The sequence below is a fragment of the Chiloscyllium punctatum genome, chromosome 10, assembly GCF_047496795.1.
Source record: "Chiloscyllium punctatum isolate Juve2018m chromosome 10, sChiPun1.3, whole genome shotgun sequence".
NCBI lineage: Eukaryota > Metazoa > Chordata > Chondrichthyes > Orectolobiformes > Hemiscylliidae > Chiloscyllium > Chiloscyllium punctatum.
This window is the reverse complement of record NC_092748.1, coordinates 87,737,173-87,753,621: the sequence shown is the minus strand read 5'-3', so window position 1 is coordinate 87,753,621 and position 16,449 is coordinate 87,737,173. Positions and strand designations below refer to the sequence as shown.

General features: G+C 37.6%; 1 protein-coding gene across 1 annotated transcript in view; it reads left to right on the top strand.

Moving 5' to 3' along the window:
* The window catches only part of LOC140482363 (low-density lipoprotein receptor-related protein 1-like), a 1,932,271-nt gene that overhangs the window by 1,119,904 nt on the left and 795,918 nt on the right, over nt 1-16,449 (top strand). The window contains exons 19-21 of the mRNA XM_072579726.1: nt 3,047-3,127; nt 6,044-6,211; nt 9,374-9,556. Of these exons, the coding sequence (XP_072435827.1) occupies nt 3,047-3,127; nt 6,044-6,211; nt 9,374-9,556 (432 nt within the window). The remainder of the gene's footprint in view (nt 1-3,046; nt 3,128-6,043; nt 6,212-9,373; nt 9,557-16,449) is intronic.

The window sequence follows — 16,449 nt, the reverse complement described above, 5'->3', positions numbered from 1 at the left end:
GATGTTGCTGAAGCAGCCTTGCTTTTTCCAGTGCCATACTTTATTGACTCTGACTTCTCCAGCATCTGCAGTCATCACTGATTCTAGGCTGATTTAAACTCCATTGTTCTGATTCTTTCTCTCTTATTTGTTTTGCAGCATTTTTAAAAACAAATCTCTAACACAGGTTTTACATCTGCAGTTATTTTGTCTCTGTAGCAGTCCTCCTTAAAAAAGTCACATTTTAGAAGTGGTTCTGAACCATTGATATGATGCCATACCAGTCAAGTCACATCCCAAAGCTTTGTTACTTGTGTGTTGTTACTTACAAGAAATTTGGATAGTTACCTCCAAATCAAGAGGGGCTGAACTGACTCATCTTTCAACTACACCCTGACCTGGTGATATCATAGTTTGAGTTTAAAAGTGAAGTTGAGTTGTCAATCTAATAAATAAATACTTCACTATGTATAACTTGCTGTAAGAGATAAGCCAGCCAGGTTTCTTCAGTTTCCAAGTAAAGAATTTGTTATATTTCTAAACCTCACTCAAGCAATTATGAACAAAAGGGTTAAAAGTGCAGCATATCCAACTGCCAGTAATGCCAAAACAAAACATACTTGACAGCTGTAATGCATGCAAACAAATGCAAGAAACTTACCAGGTATCAGATCTTAAAACTTGACTAAGTAACATGTGAAGTCAGAAAAGGAAAAAACTCATGGATTGTCCAGACACCTATTTTCAGATATACATCCAGTTCCCTGTGATAGCTGTTGGGACTGACGTTTCTTAATGGAACAGTTACTCTGTAATGGGAGATAGGGCAATTATCTTGTTTACTTGATGTCTGTGGCATTGATTCAGAATTCTCCTGTAAGAACTTTCAGGTTGTGACTTCCAAATGGGTCTTCAGATTCTGAAGAATGGTCATTGGATCTGAAACATTAACCCTACTTTCTCTCCACAGAGCTGCCAGACCTGCTGAGTTTTCCCAGCAATCTCTGTTTTTGTTTATCCTTCAGATTGACAGTTCAATTTTGGCAAGAGATACTTAAAACGAGTCAGCACGTGGTGTCTGTTCCCTCTCTACTGAAACAGCTTTCTTCCTGAATGTTTGTTAATCTTTTTATGCCCAAGTCCAGGGGTACAGGAACCTGCCTCAGAGAGCTTTGTTGATCTGGCATCTCCTAAATTTCACAAGTGCAACATTTCAACTGTTTTCAGCCAGGGTCGGTCACATCAAAATTGTTCCTTTCAAAAATTGTGTGTTATGAACAACTTATGAATTTATTGATTTTATAATTTTTAGATTACATATTGACATTACAAAATAATAATGAAAAATCCAAACATGAACAATTTGTATAATGGAAAGTGTTATCTAACAGATGTTTATATAATTGTACTTAGATGCTCTAATTTATGTTGTTATTCTTCTTTCATTGGCCGTGCACTGAAACATCATAGTTGTCATTTTGTACAGTGATACATGTGGGTAGTCTATGGTTATTTTGCTTGTGTATGGTCCATTGGTTGGAAGTAATATTTCTTGTTGTTAGATTACACTTTGTCAGTTCTTCTTCCTCTGTCAAAAAGAATGGTTCAGAAAGGAATCAAAGGCAATGAATGCCAAACTGAAATTTGTTGTAACAGATATGGTTTAATATTATTTATTGAAGCTAATCAATAAGATTAGGTTAAAAATTACAAAGTTACATTGCACGTTTTGAAAAGCAGTAAGAATATTTTAGCCTACAACCTGTAATGGAAGCTCATTATAAATGTACTAGAAGCTGTAAACTTGTTTTTATAATCATATTCCCAATGTTAACATTAATATTTCTTTATCTGCGATGATGGTGTTTTTAGTGATTTCCACAGCAAAAACTCTCAATTATATTTCCACACAACTGAGAAAGGTCCATTTTTATCACATTCTACCCACTTTAAATCTGAATTGCAGTCCTAACATGCATTAAGACATGTTCATTCTCACTCCTACTCATTGGCCTAGACATTTTCGAATCAACATGTTCAGGGATAATGATCATCATCATTGGTGGTCCCTCTCAGATGAGGGTCACTCTCTTCCACTCTCAGGTTGAGTCAATAGTTAGTTGTATAGACCAATGCGGCTACTGCAGTCTCTGTTACACATGGGACTTAAGATGGTCATGGGAATGGGTAGATGCGCCATTGGTGTGGCAGCACTCTCCTTTTGATGGTTTCACCTGGCTTCTGGTTTTTCCCAACAGCAACCGTCGAGGTGCTCAACGCCTTCCTGCATGTTCCTCCTCCACTTTGGATAGCCTTGGGCCAGTGATTCTCAGCTGTCTGTGGGAATGCCACAGGGATGATTTACACATTTCTCAAGCAGTAGAATTTTAATTCAGGCCTCTTGCATTAACTCTCAGATAAGCAAAATCTTGATTTTAATAGTTGAATTTTAAATTCAAAATGTTTGGGTTTAAATCCCTGCTATGGCCTCACTTTTCCCTATCTCTATAATCACTTCAAGCCTTGTAACCAACTTTAAATATTTACACTTCTCTAATTTTGTTCACTTGAGCGTCCCTAATTTTAATTGTTTTGCCTTTGGTAGCTGTGTCTTCAGCTGCCAACGCTGTGTCTCTGAGTTCCCTCTCTAAACCCGTCTGTTACTCAACCTTCTATTCTCATGATAACATTATGTACAGTTGACCTCTTTGATAAAGTTTTTGGACATCTACCCTTAAATCTAATTAGCTGAGAGACTTTTTTTTTCATAATGCTCCAATTAAGCATAAGTTGACATTTTATTATGTTAAACAAACTAGAAATGCAAGTTTTTGCTGTCATTATGTACTTCAGATGTCTGCTACTTCTAAGCTTGTGTGATAATGAACAAACTGATTCTGGAAATTAATGATAGGGAAAGAATTTATAGGAAACCAAAAAAAAAAGGATAGGAAACAATTAAATTATTTTGGGAATTATAACAACTGATTACATTTTCAACTGTTTTGTATTATATAACAGTTTATGGCACATCAAGTTGTCTTCATAATTTTTTTTCTCTTAACAGCATTTCCAACCTGCACTCCACTAACTCAGTTCACTTGTAATAACGGAAGGTGCATTACAATTAAATGGCGTTGTGATTCAGGTAATACAATCATGCAAGACAGAACTGGCTTGTCGAGAATAATATTTTATACAATATCTCTATTCTTTCTTTACAATGGTTTCAGAGTGAATTTGAAAGCTTGCGTTCATTTTTATCAGTTTTTTTATTTACAAGTAGTGTTTTTACATTTTGTCTTGTAGGAGCAATACAGCATAAAATCCGGAAAGTAGATCTCAAAAACTATCCATAATCCCTTGGCTAGGGAGTGGTATTAGTAAATTTAAAAATGTAATTTCCAATTATTTTGATTTAATATAATTTAGATACCGAGACTGAAAGGTTTAACTATAGAGGACACCTTGCATGGATTTATCTTATATTCTATTGAATTCAGAAGATAGTGGATTGATTTAATTTGGCACATTTAAAATGATAAAAAAAGTTCTGGTAGGGTAGATATAGACAAACTATTTCCCCTAATAGGTGAAACAACAGTGATGGGAAACTATCTTAGATTCAAAGCTTTGCCATTTACGAGAGTGAGACCAGGAAGGAGTTTTTCACACGAAGGGGAGTAGAGATCTCAAATTCTATCTTCCTAAAGTTTGAGAATGCTTTCAATGTTCAAAATTGATCAGTCTTTTTTTAAGATTAATATATCAAGGGATATCAATCAAAATCAAGTAAATGAATTTGTATACAAAGCAGCCCTGACCTGATGAATGACAGAGCAAGCTAGAGATACTGTTGGCTTTCTCCTGTCGCTGTTTCTAGATGTTGAAATAGATAAAGTTTCATTGCATCACTGGAATTCTAAACCAGGGAGCTAATGTTAGCTTCATTTGAAACGTTAATCAGACCGCATTTGGAGAACTGTGTGAAGTTCTGTTTTACATACAACAAAAAGAATATTAAAGCACTTCAGGAATTATTGAAGATTTAGGAGGATGTTACTGGAACTGAAAGAATATTACTACAGAAAGACTTAGTGGGTTGGATATATTTCTTGGAAGGAAAGTAGAATACCAAGGGCAAGGAAATGCTAATCATCTTTAAAATTACAAAGGGTGTAGTTGGAATGAATGGAATTGTGGAGTCTATGCAATTCCATGATGAAAGACATTTTAAAAATTTTACTTGAAATTTCCAACAAAGTTCATAAAGGTTCAAGACATTTTAAATGCCATGATCACACCATATTATCATGCAAATCAGAAGGATAATCACGCAGCGAAGGAGGAGACCATTTCAGCCAACGTGACTGTGGCAACTCTTTGAAAAATTTATCCAATTAACCCCACATTACTGTCATGTCATATCTCTGGGTTGATCTCAAATTCAGTGCTCATTTTACCACTGGTATTCATGTACCTCCTCAAGTGTAGACTCTAAGAGTGATTCAGCTTCTTTTTGTTAATTTTTCTCATAAACTGAAAACAGAACCTGACATCGTGAAAAAGAGAGCCTTATCTTCCGCCTAGGAACCCTCCAACCACAAGGAATGAATGCAGATTTCTCCAGCTTCCTCATTTCCCCTCGCCCAACTTATCTCAGTCCCAACCCTCAGACTCAGCACCACCCTCTTTATCTGCAATCTTCTTCCCCCACCCCCTCTCCGTCCTATTACCCTCACTTTAACCTCCTTCCACCTATCGCATTCCCAACGCCCCTCCCCCAAGTCCCTCCTCCCTACCTTTTATCCTCGCTTGCTTGGCACACCTTCCTCATTCCTGAAGAAGGGCTTATGCCCGAAACATCGATCTTCCGGCTCCTTGAATGCTGCCTGACCTGCTGCGCTTTTCCAGCAACACATTGTTCAGCTCATCGTGAAATTTTACAAAGTCCTATGATCTTGTCTGTCCATTAAAATAATAAAATGCACATGGTTTTAGTAGACTACTCACTCTGTTTAGCCTCTGATTTCTCCTTTGATTTCACGAATGTCTAACAGGAATATGAGAGTTAAAAGTAACAGATTTCAAGTCCAAGCTAATCTAATTGTCACATTCAGTGGATTAATGGTGCAACGTCACACAGTCAGCAGCATACATTTACAAATAAAGTGATATTTACTGCAAAATGCTGGATCCCCTAAGGCTCTGTTTAATATTGTTGTCAATTATTTTGATGTTTTATACCATCAAAGATGATTTGGAAATTTGGCCAGAAGATCATACATTTGGGCCCTCATCTGTACTGAGTTAGCTCATATTGCCAATGGCAACATTGCTATGGTAGAATTCAACTCAATAATCTCCTACAATAGGGAATTACTTCTAATTAGTGCACGTGTTCAAACATCATGCAAGGATATGATCAAGGTAGGCTGTAATGCCCTCCAACATCAAAGAGCCTGCATGCCAGAATTGCAAAAAAAAATCAGTTGGACAAAGTACAGAAGGATTGTGGGCACATGTTGAACATATGCCTTGGATGGGTCAGAATCCTGAAACAAGAAGAGATTTTGTTCAGATCTCATAATAAATGTGCAATAATCCTATAACTCCTATACGCAGGCAGCATAATGGCTCAGGGGTGAGCATTGCTGCCTCACTGCCCGAGGGACCTGATTAGTATTCTACACTCGGGTGATTGTATGCAGTTTGTACATTCCTCTGGGTTCCTGAGTTTCCTCCCACAATTCAAAGATGTGTATCTAAGGTAGACAATCCCACGTGTCCAGGGATGTGCGGAATGGGTGGACTAATCATGGACAATGCTCGTGCAGAGATAGGGTGGTGGGGTGGGTCTGAGTGTGATGTTCTTTGGAGGAATGATATGGACTCAATGGACCAAATGGTCTGCTTCCACACTGTAAGGATTCTATGATTCTATAACTGCTGTTCCTCTTGACCTTCAGTAGTAATACTCATTGGGCACTTTTGTTAACCATCTGTGGCCTATGATTGAAAACTTGATGTATTACTGTTTCTCATAATGTTGCTTGTGTTACAGATGATGACTGTGGAGATGGCAGTGATGAGGTGGGTTGTTCTCCTTCCTGTACCAACACTCAGTTCAAATGTAACAACGGTCGGTGTGTTCCGGAGCATTGGATCTGTGATGGAGACAATGACTGCGGTGATTTTAGCGATGAAACCCACGCCAATTGTACAGAACAAGGTATTGTGTGCTAAGTAACTAGCATTGTAGATTTTCCAAAGCTGTAATATCTTGGGGTAGAATCAAAAGAATGCAAAAATAATCATTGTTATACAAGCATGGTCATGTACTTCCCACTTAAATCACCCCCATCGACCCCCCAAGACTATTGGACAACACTTTATATGTGTATACTAGCGAAAGACGAACATGGGCAATATTGACAACCATGGCCTCATTAATATCATGATATTAGAACCAAAGTGGCAAACCTATTTGCAAGATGCTCTGTGAGTGATCAAAGTGTTTGTGACTTTTTGATTTAAACAAAACTTAGCTCACTCCAGAAATATATGTAAATCTATGATCTCATGGCACCAATATAGGTGTTGCCATATTAGAGTTTACAAAGTTAAAGATATACTTAGCTCCTACTTCTAATTAATTACGAAGACTGGGAAGGGACAGGATTGTGAGATATATAATATGCCCAAAAGAGTAGATAATACAGATATTCACTGCCTATTTAACTTTAAATGTTTTTACAAAAGGGGCATATGCGAAAGCTTCATGTCAGAGTAGACAACAGAAGAAAGTTTGTCTCTGGCTATTCAGATTTGAATATTGTTAAAAGTCTTTTTTGACTTTTGGATGAATTTCAGAATCATGCAGATTCTGTTTATTGTGTTATAAAAAGTTGGATTCATGACTCAAATGATCCTTTCACCCAATGTTTTGAATGCCATTTGCTATAATGCTATGTTATATTTGAAGATAATCAAATACAAGTGAATGCTGTCCACCAATCAAAATGTAGAGAGATTGCTAAGAAGAGAAGAAATTATAAATACCTGCTAATACATTTAATGATACAAATCATGATTCTATCAGATTTATGATGAGCTATGGCTGAATGTTAATACAAGGTCTCCTGCCTCCACTCTCTTCCCCCCAACACCATGTAAGCAGTCTGCCCTACAGACATTGAGCGACCATTGGTTTGTTAATAATTAGAGACAGCTTCCCCCACTTCACCCCACCAACAATTAGGTAGCTGGCAATTCTCTTGTGTTGGCAGTTCCACTGGACACAGGGCAACAGCGAGGACTACAGCAAATGCATGAGGAGAGTGCATTCGGGTTGATCCTCAATGTGAAGATTTCCAGATTTTTGTGGATATCAGGCTGGTAAGCCCATGAAATAACTCCACAGAGTCTGTCACCAAATTACCCTTTGTTTTCATGTGCACAATATGTGGACTCTGACCAGCTAGCTCAGCCCAGACTTTAGAGTGAAGACAATTTCTTGAGACTCCTTTTTATATCTGTCAGCTAGGACTCCTTGATTGGCCCACATTAGCAGCCCAAACGTGTGGGGGATAGGAGATTGGGTGCCAAAGTTAACATGAGAAGGTGTGGGGGTGATATGTTAGCTGGACTCAAAACTCGAGGAGTGATCTGCAATGGGCAAGGGAGCTCATCTCCCATTTCTAGCTTATAATCCAACAAGTTTTCCCTGGTGGGCTGGCGATATGGCTCTCGGCCACCCCGTCTTTGAATAAAATCCCAGAAGGAGGCTTTTACATAGCTGTTAGTTAACTACACATATATTACTATATTCTATCTCCTAAACTGCACAGAATATATATCTGATTTTATTTTTATTTTAGTAAGCATGGAAAGCACTTTATTGTATCTCATTGATAATCAAAATGGGTTTTATCTTCCTTGAAGGGATATTTGCGCATTGCCTTCGAAATATTGATGTAGATTTTTCATTTGTATAAAGAATTGCTTTTGAGAATTGGTCAACCATGGAGAAAGCATTCAATTTTCATGTCTGTTAAAATCAATAGTTCTGTGATAGTTTGCAGATTCGCAATGTTTGGGCAATCAGTTGAACATATACTTGGTATTAGATTTGAAGCTCTTGAACTTTTCATCTTTGAATATTAGCAACATTAATAAATAGTACTTGATAATATATTTAAATACTCGTTAATGAAATATTTTTACTGCAAATGCTGATTCTGAAATAATTAACTTTATAGTATGTATATAGTTTGTGTATAGCTCAATCATTTCAACTAAAACTGAAGCTGATTTAAAATAATATTTAAAAATATTAAATAAATCATGTTTCATGCTCAGCATTTTCACTGATTTCCTAACCAGCTAAGTGATGAATTGACATGTGGTCACTAAGTTAAATCAATCACTTAAAGTTTGCAGTTAGATATTTCAGGGAGTTCCACAATAGAAAAGAGCGTAGTTGTGGCTATGAGGAAACTCATAGGTGAAACCATTGATGGAGCTTTGCAGGATTGATACTTTATTTTCAATTTATGGAGAGGGATGGCTATACGTGTGGTATACAAATGAATGGACTTCATACACTTTCATGCATGATTGATTTGTTATAATTTAGAAGGTTAGCACATTCGCATAGAATAAGGCATCTCTTTTTACAAGATTTTCAGTCCTGCTTAATTAGTTTCTTGTTCTGCTCAGCCATTGATGTTGGGGAGCTAGTTAATCCATCATAATTCTGCCTGAGTCTCAAATTAATCATGGCCCATGCTTCCGCAGGTTTCATTGTATCAGTTTGACAAAGCAATCTTTTGGTTCCTAACAAAAAATATATGAAAAAAGATGTGCCCTTTAACTCGAAATAAAACAACTTAACAATTATTAACTTCTCCATTACTAAGGTCCTTGAGTTGTATAATCATAATTTAGTCTGTTTTATCATGCTTTGTCAAATTCAGAATACTTTTTTTGAAAATATGCTTTAACAATAATGTATTCCTCTGGTTTCTTGAATTAGTCCTATCTGTGAAATGTTTATCTGTAAATAGTGAGCACTCCTGTTTCAATTAACACTTGTGGTTTCTAATGCTCTGTTTGAATTAATATTCCCACTCCTACGCTAATGAATCTCTGCTGAAGCATTACATTTCGATATCGTACTCCAGTATTAATCAGAACATTGGCACAGTTAAATCTTATATTTGGAATGAAAGCAAAAATGCTAAGAGTACTGGAGAAATTTGATAAAATATGAAATATTGAGGTAAAAGTTTTGAAGAAACAACAATTAATATAATTGTTATAGCCTTATCATATTTACTTTTCTCAACTAATTGCATTAAATGTAAGTACATTGTTTGTATTCTCCTTACAGCCACAAGGTCACCTGGTGGTTGTCACAGAAAACAATTTCAGTGCTTATTAGATGGCAACTGTGTTCCACAACGATGGCATTGCGATGGGGATTGGGACTGTGAAGATGGCAGTGATGAAAGCAACTGTGAAAGAAGCGCAAGAATGTGTGACTCTCATTTCGAATTCAAATGTAAAGACACAGGTATGACTGAATAATGCACTTTGTGGTGACCTTGTGTCAACAACAACTTACACTTGCATAGCATTTTTAAAGTAACAAACATTCCAAAGCTGCAACTATACAAAATGCTGGTGTGGCCACACTTGGACTATTGTGTACAGTTCTGGTCACCATATTTCGGGAAGGATGTGGAAGCATTGGAAAAAGTGCAGAGGAGATTTACCAGGATGTTGCCTGGTCAGGAGGGAAGGTCTTATGAGAAAAGGCTAAGATACTTGAACCTGTTCTCATTGGCAAGAAGAAGGCTAAGAGGTGATTTGATAGAGACATACAAGATGATCAGAGGAATAGGTAGGGTAGACAGTGAAAGTTTTTTTCCGAGGATGATGACGTCAGCTTGTACAAGGGGACATAACTACAAATTGAGGGGTGATAGATTTAAGAAAGACATCAGAGGCATGTTCTTTACACAGAAAGTGGTAAGGGCGTGGAATGCCCTACCTGCTAATGTAGTCAACTCAGCTACAATTGGGAGATTTAAACAATAAGCACATGGATGATGATGGGATAATGTAGGGGGATGAGCTGAGAATAGTTCATAGGTTGGCACAACATCGAGGGCTTGAAGGGCCTGTTCTGTGCTGTATTGTTCTATGTTCTACGTGCTAGGTAGAAGCAGTGATAAACAAAACCTGAAAAATAACTCAGGATGGTGGCTGAAAAACATGATCTCAATTTTTAAAAAGTACATTTTGCAGAACATTTTGACAAAGGTGGGAAAAGTTGTATGGTTCATGAATAGAGTCCAGAGTTATGTGCCACTGATGGTCAAGCAGAAGGGTTAATGCACAGAACACTGAAGATCCAAAAGGGATTCACATCGATTTGGGACAGTGGTACTGAAGAAGGTAGCAGAAATTAAGGAGGATTTAAGTTATAACTTGATTTAGAACTGAGAGCAAGGATTCAAAATTAATTGAATTCAGGAGTTGGAAACCAATTAAATGGAAACAGGAGTAATGCAAAAGTGAAATGGCACAAAAAAGAGACAGTGGAGCGTTGAGCAATTTGGGTCTTTCTCAGTTTGAAGTCAAAAAATTTGGTCTGATCATGCTATGGATGAAAGTATCATTTTGGGGAGATAAGGACAAGGAAGGACTATACTGCAGAGGTGGAAATCATTGACTTGGTGATAATTGGAGATGAAGTTTGAGATTCAACTCATGGCAAACAAAGTGTGTGAGAAATGCAATCAGTTGAAGATGCAATAATGTGACTGGCCTCAACAATGTTTAGTTATTGAAAATTCTCGCTTATTTTCACAAGCTGGAAAATTAAAGGCTAAGATTTGAAGTGAATGTTATGATGGAATAGTGTAACTGGGCAGCATTAAGTGTCCACACAAAATCAAAATTTGAATTTAGGCTTCAGCGTAATATGATTGATGGGAAACAGCGGGGTTAAAGTTAGAGACTTAGATTGCAAAAAGGAGGCCTGTGATTTTATGAGCAGCAGGAGAGGTGTTGGATTGATCACCCATCTATTGACCAATTGAGGGCCCTAATTAGGCATTTGCTATTACTTAAGGGCAACAAGTTTGCCCCTGAAGGATGCACCTCAGGAACAGAGGTCATAGAGTCATAGAGATGTACAGTATGGAAACGGACCCTTTGGTCCAATGCTGACCAGATATCCCAACTCAATCTAGTCCCACCTGCCAGCACCCAGCCCATATCCCTCCAAATCCTTCCTATTCATATACCCATCCAAATGCCTCTTAAATGTTGCAATTGTACCAGCCTCCACCACTTCCTCTGGCAGCTCATTCCATACACGTACCACCCTCTGTGTGAAAAGGTTGCCCCTTAGGTCTCTTATTTATCTTTCCCCACTCACTCTAAATCTATGCCCTCTCGTTCTGGACTCCCCAACCCTTGGGAAAAGATTTTGTCTACTTATCCTATCCATGCCTCTCATAATTTTGTAAACCTCTATAAGGTCACTCCTCAGCCTCTGACGCTCCAGGGAAAACAGCCACAGCCTGTTCAGCCTCTCCCTTTAGCTCAAATTCTCCAACCCTGGCAACAGCCTTGTAAATCTTTTCTTCACCCTTTCAAGTTTCACAACATCTTCCGATAGAAAGGAGACCAGAAATTTTTTTTTAGATTAGATTCCCCACAGTGTGGAAGCAGGCCATTTGGCCCAGCAAGTCCACACCAACCCTCTGAAGAGCAACCCACCCAAACCCATTCGCTGACATTTATCCCTGACTAATGCACCTAAAACTATGGAGAATTTAGCACAGCTAATTCACCTAACCTGCAAATCTTTGGATTGTGGGAGGAAACCGGAGCACCCAGACGAAACCCATGGGGAGAATGTGCAAACTGCACACAGACAGTCACCCGAGGCTTTAATCAAACGTGGGAGCCTGGTGCTGTGAGGCAGCTGTGCTAACCACTGAGCCACATTGCCATCCCAAATTGCGATGGGAAGGAGACCAGAATTACCTCTTAATACAGAAAAGCACAATAAAAGAATTAAAGTGGGGCAAGTTGGTCAACCCAGTGCAGGTACACATCCAACATTTATGTTGGGCTGTGGGGAGACCATGCCCAACATATAATCCAGGATAATTGAATTATCATAACTATACTCAAGTGCTGTATTGTCAGAGGATCCCTCTTGCTGTTCAGAAATTCAAACAAGAACCTACCTGCCCTCTCAGTTGAACATTGACATCCCAAGTCAGTATTTGAAATAAAACCATTATTAAGGTCTTATCCTTCTCCACAGTAAACACTGATGCAAAATACTCCCTCATCTTCTGTGGTTTTAAACATGGGCAGTCTTGCTGATCTTAATGGGGCCATATTATCTCCGTACTTACTCTTTTGTGCTAAATATATTTGTAGAATCCCTTTGGATTCTTCTTAACCCTGTTTGCCAAAGCTATCTCATTTCCCTTTTTTTGCCTTCTTGATTTCTCTCTTATATACACCCCTACTGCCTTTATAAACTTCTGGAAATTCAGTCAATCCCTGCTGCCTACACCTAGCACATACTTTCTTCTTCTTCTGAACTAAAACTTCAATTTCTCTAGTCATTCAGCATTCCCTACGACTCACTGAAATAATTTAATGACAATTACAGTTTTCCAACCTAAAAGACTTCTTCCAATGATGAGAGAGCTACATCACTAGCACTCTCATTTTTTCCTACCGATTTTCATATTTCATAGTCAATTCAGTGCCAGGGCATGAGAGAATGCAATGTCTACCATCATCTATACACAGAACAAACTTTTGAGAGAATAAGTTGTTTCTTAGAGACTTGCTTTGGTAATGGTAACCGATACTGGCTCAGATACTGACAGAAAGGATTGTGAGTTGCAAAGGCTGAGATGTGTTCCCATCAATTTCATCACTAACCAGTCAATATTAACAGAATTGAATCATTTACCGACAGAATTCTTTTCTTACTGTTGGACTTAAAAAGAGGTAAACCTCAATGTTGACAGTGATTTCAAGGCTTTATTCTTCAATAAATGTGAGCGGTGTATTGCCCTTCTCTAATTGCTCAGCTCAGTCTTTGCATTCAGCTGGTCTTTTATTAAGTTTATTCTCCCTTGGGACACGGATGCTGCAGATTAGGCATATCACCAATTGCCCTTGATCTAAATGGGTTTCCAGACTATTTTAGAGAACAGCAAGGAGCTACTGAAAGTCTCGAGTCACATGTTTAGCAACCAGACTAGGTAAGGATGGTAAATTTCCTTTCCTTTGAGGGGCATTAGTGAAACAGGCATTTTATTTTAACAATAATCACTTGTTTCATTATCACCAAATACTGAGATTAGCTATCAGCTCCAGATTTTATGAATTGATCTGAAATTTCCCCAGCTCAATGATGGGGTTTGATGATATTTTCCAATACTCCTGGATTAAAGTCCCACATTCCCAAGTCTGCTCTCTCATTGGAGAGAGAGAGAAAGACAACTGGTGATGCTTTAACCTGAGGGTCACCATGCCTCAGACGAGAGGAGAGGTTGTCAAGAAGAGTCCTTCATGATAACCTCAACTGTTGCAGGAATTCAACCTACACTGTAGGTGTTACCCGGCAATGCAAATCAGCCATCCAACCAACTGAGCTAACTGAAGCTTGATTGTTCCTGGAATAAAAGCCCAGTGACATTCTCACTACACCACCACCTTGCAATGGAAGGTCATGAATAAATACAGCTAAAATACACTTGTTCACAAATGTGTATTAAATATAACAAGCAGTGAATCAAATATTTAGCCAAATTTGATGTATAGTTCACCAATCCTTAATCTGTACGTATCGATTGTGCTGATAAGCATTGTGAGTGCGAAATGGAAGCTTTTTTATTTCTATTGATTTTTTTCTTAGCTAAAACAAGTAACCTTTCTCTTTCGACTGTTATCTGAAGAAAAACATTCATATCAATTTCTGCTTCATAAACAGGAGGCTTTTCTCACCCTGTCTTACAGGGAAAACTGCCTGATGGCACCCAATTCATAAATGTGTTGTATCCAAAATATGTTGTCATTATTGCCCTGTTTATTTATTACTTTGGATTATTGCTTCAGCTAAGAGGAAGGCAAAACTGTTTCCATCAGGTCATGCTTCTCCCTCTAGATTTTTTTGCTTTCCTTTTAAAATGAACTGCTTTGACACTATCTTACAGCTTTCTAATTTTTGGTCTTTTCATATTCCAAAAGTAAACTGTCCTCCATACAGAGAAGCTTACTAGCTCTCTCCTTTGGGCCATAAGACCAAGAGATAAATGGCACAGGATTCAGGGATCCATGGCAACTTGGCCACGTGCCTTCAGTGCACAATTCTTGTTACCAAGGTGAATGTAACACAATTTATCCACTGAGATAATTTAACACCTTCCTACCTGGTATGAAAATTAAATGTTTACAAAATGCATATTAAATATTGAAAAAGGAATAAATTAAATGAATAAAACAAGGCCAATTCCCAAACAAATTGTGATTTGACTTATTGTGTGTTAAGCTTGATGAATACAAATAAATACTTTGTATAATAATAGAGAACTCTAACAGATGGAGTGTTATGAAATTTCAAGTTATTTTGCATTAATTTAAATAATATGATACAATTGTTATGAACTATTAAATCTAAGTCATGATATCAAGTCTTTATTAGTTGGTAAGGCAGTACAAAAACATTGCAAGTCCTGTTGCATCACACATCTGTGTTCTATTTTCTTTTTAGCAAACTCATCATTGTTTCTCAAAGGTGGCAAAAAATAAATTCAGTTTCTGTGCAGATTTATGTTTGGAGATCTACGTTTCTCAGTATTTGTCATTCTCATTCAAGTAACTTGGATTGAAGAGGGAGACTCGTAAATTAGTTTAAATTGTCAAGACCATGGCATTTTACTTTTTATCTTATTTTTAACTGTGCATTAAAATGAGAAAAGAACTGTTTTTCAAATGCTAAGGATGGCTGCAGGATTACTGCACGTTTGAAAGCGAGCAACCTAGTACTCATTTCAAGTGTCATTTATACAGCTGTTTGTGAACCAGGAATTGGCTTGCATTTTGTAGACAAGCTCAAGCTGAAGGGTTGTGTCTATAAGGAGTTTTAGTTGGTTAGAAGAAGTCCATGGACTAGGGACCAGTTATTTGTGACAAAGGCCCTCTGCCTGCCAATAATCATGTCATTGCATCTTGTTCACAGCCTGAGAACCAAAGAAACTATCAGACTGCAAACAGCTCAAGAGCTCTTTTTGTTTTCTGCAGAAACAGCCAATTTAAGCTTGAAGAAAATAATCTATCTTTCCTTCAGTTAGTGAATGATGTGACTTTTAATTGATAAGTCAAAACCATTTTATAAGTGAACCCGCTACCTTGTACCTCTTGTAAAGCAGTCGAAGCATCCAGAAGCTGACTGAGAAATAATGTTCTGACCAGCACAAGAATCATAACAATCATCACAGCAGCCCTTGTGAGCAGGAACTACTGAACTACTTTTCCAATTTTTCCCTCCTTCCATAATCAACGTCCTTATGCGTCCTGTGTTAGCTAGCAAAAGGGAGTTTAAAAAGGGGATTAGAGTACTAATATGCTGATGGTTCACAGCTGTTTAGCTATAGTGACGACTTGTAATAAAGAGTAATTTTTGTTAAATATGGCAACCACACATATTTTCTGTTGCCCAAGGTCTAGAAAACAGGTAAACAGGGATATATTGCATATTTTATTTTGAAAACTGAACTTATGTAACACCTTCAGGAATAGCAGGGTTTTCTGCATCCCAATGAGTTGTGACAGAATCTAAAATGTAATAACATGCAGTTCATTCTGGCTTAATAGGTCAATGCTGGCATTTATTGTTAAAGGAATAAAGAAGGGCAGCTCTGCAAGGCATTAATAAGACTGCTGAAGTATTGCATACAATTTTGATCCCCTTACTTGAGAAAGATTATGGTTGTATTGGAGATAGTTCAGAGGAGGTTCACTAGATTGATTCCAGAGATGAGGGATTTGTCTTCTGAAAAGAGATTGAGCAGTTTAGGCTATATTTTCTGCAGTGTAGAAGAAGAGATGCAATTGAGGTATATAAGATGCTAAAGAGATTGACAAATTTGACATTGAAAAGATGCATCCTTATATTTGAAATCCAGATTGAAAAGTCATAACTTTAGGATAATTTAAAATCAAGCTGAGGAGAAATTATTTCTGTCAAAGGGTCATGAATCTGTGACATTCGCTACCCTGATTGGCCCAGATTAAAAATCCCAGTCAAGAAGCTCACAGTCAATGAGATTCATCTGGCCATAGGTCCAGTCACAATAATGTGTTTATTAAAGATGCCATATTGGAAATATAACTAAGAACTGAAAGGAATACAGAAGG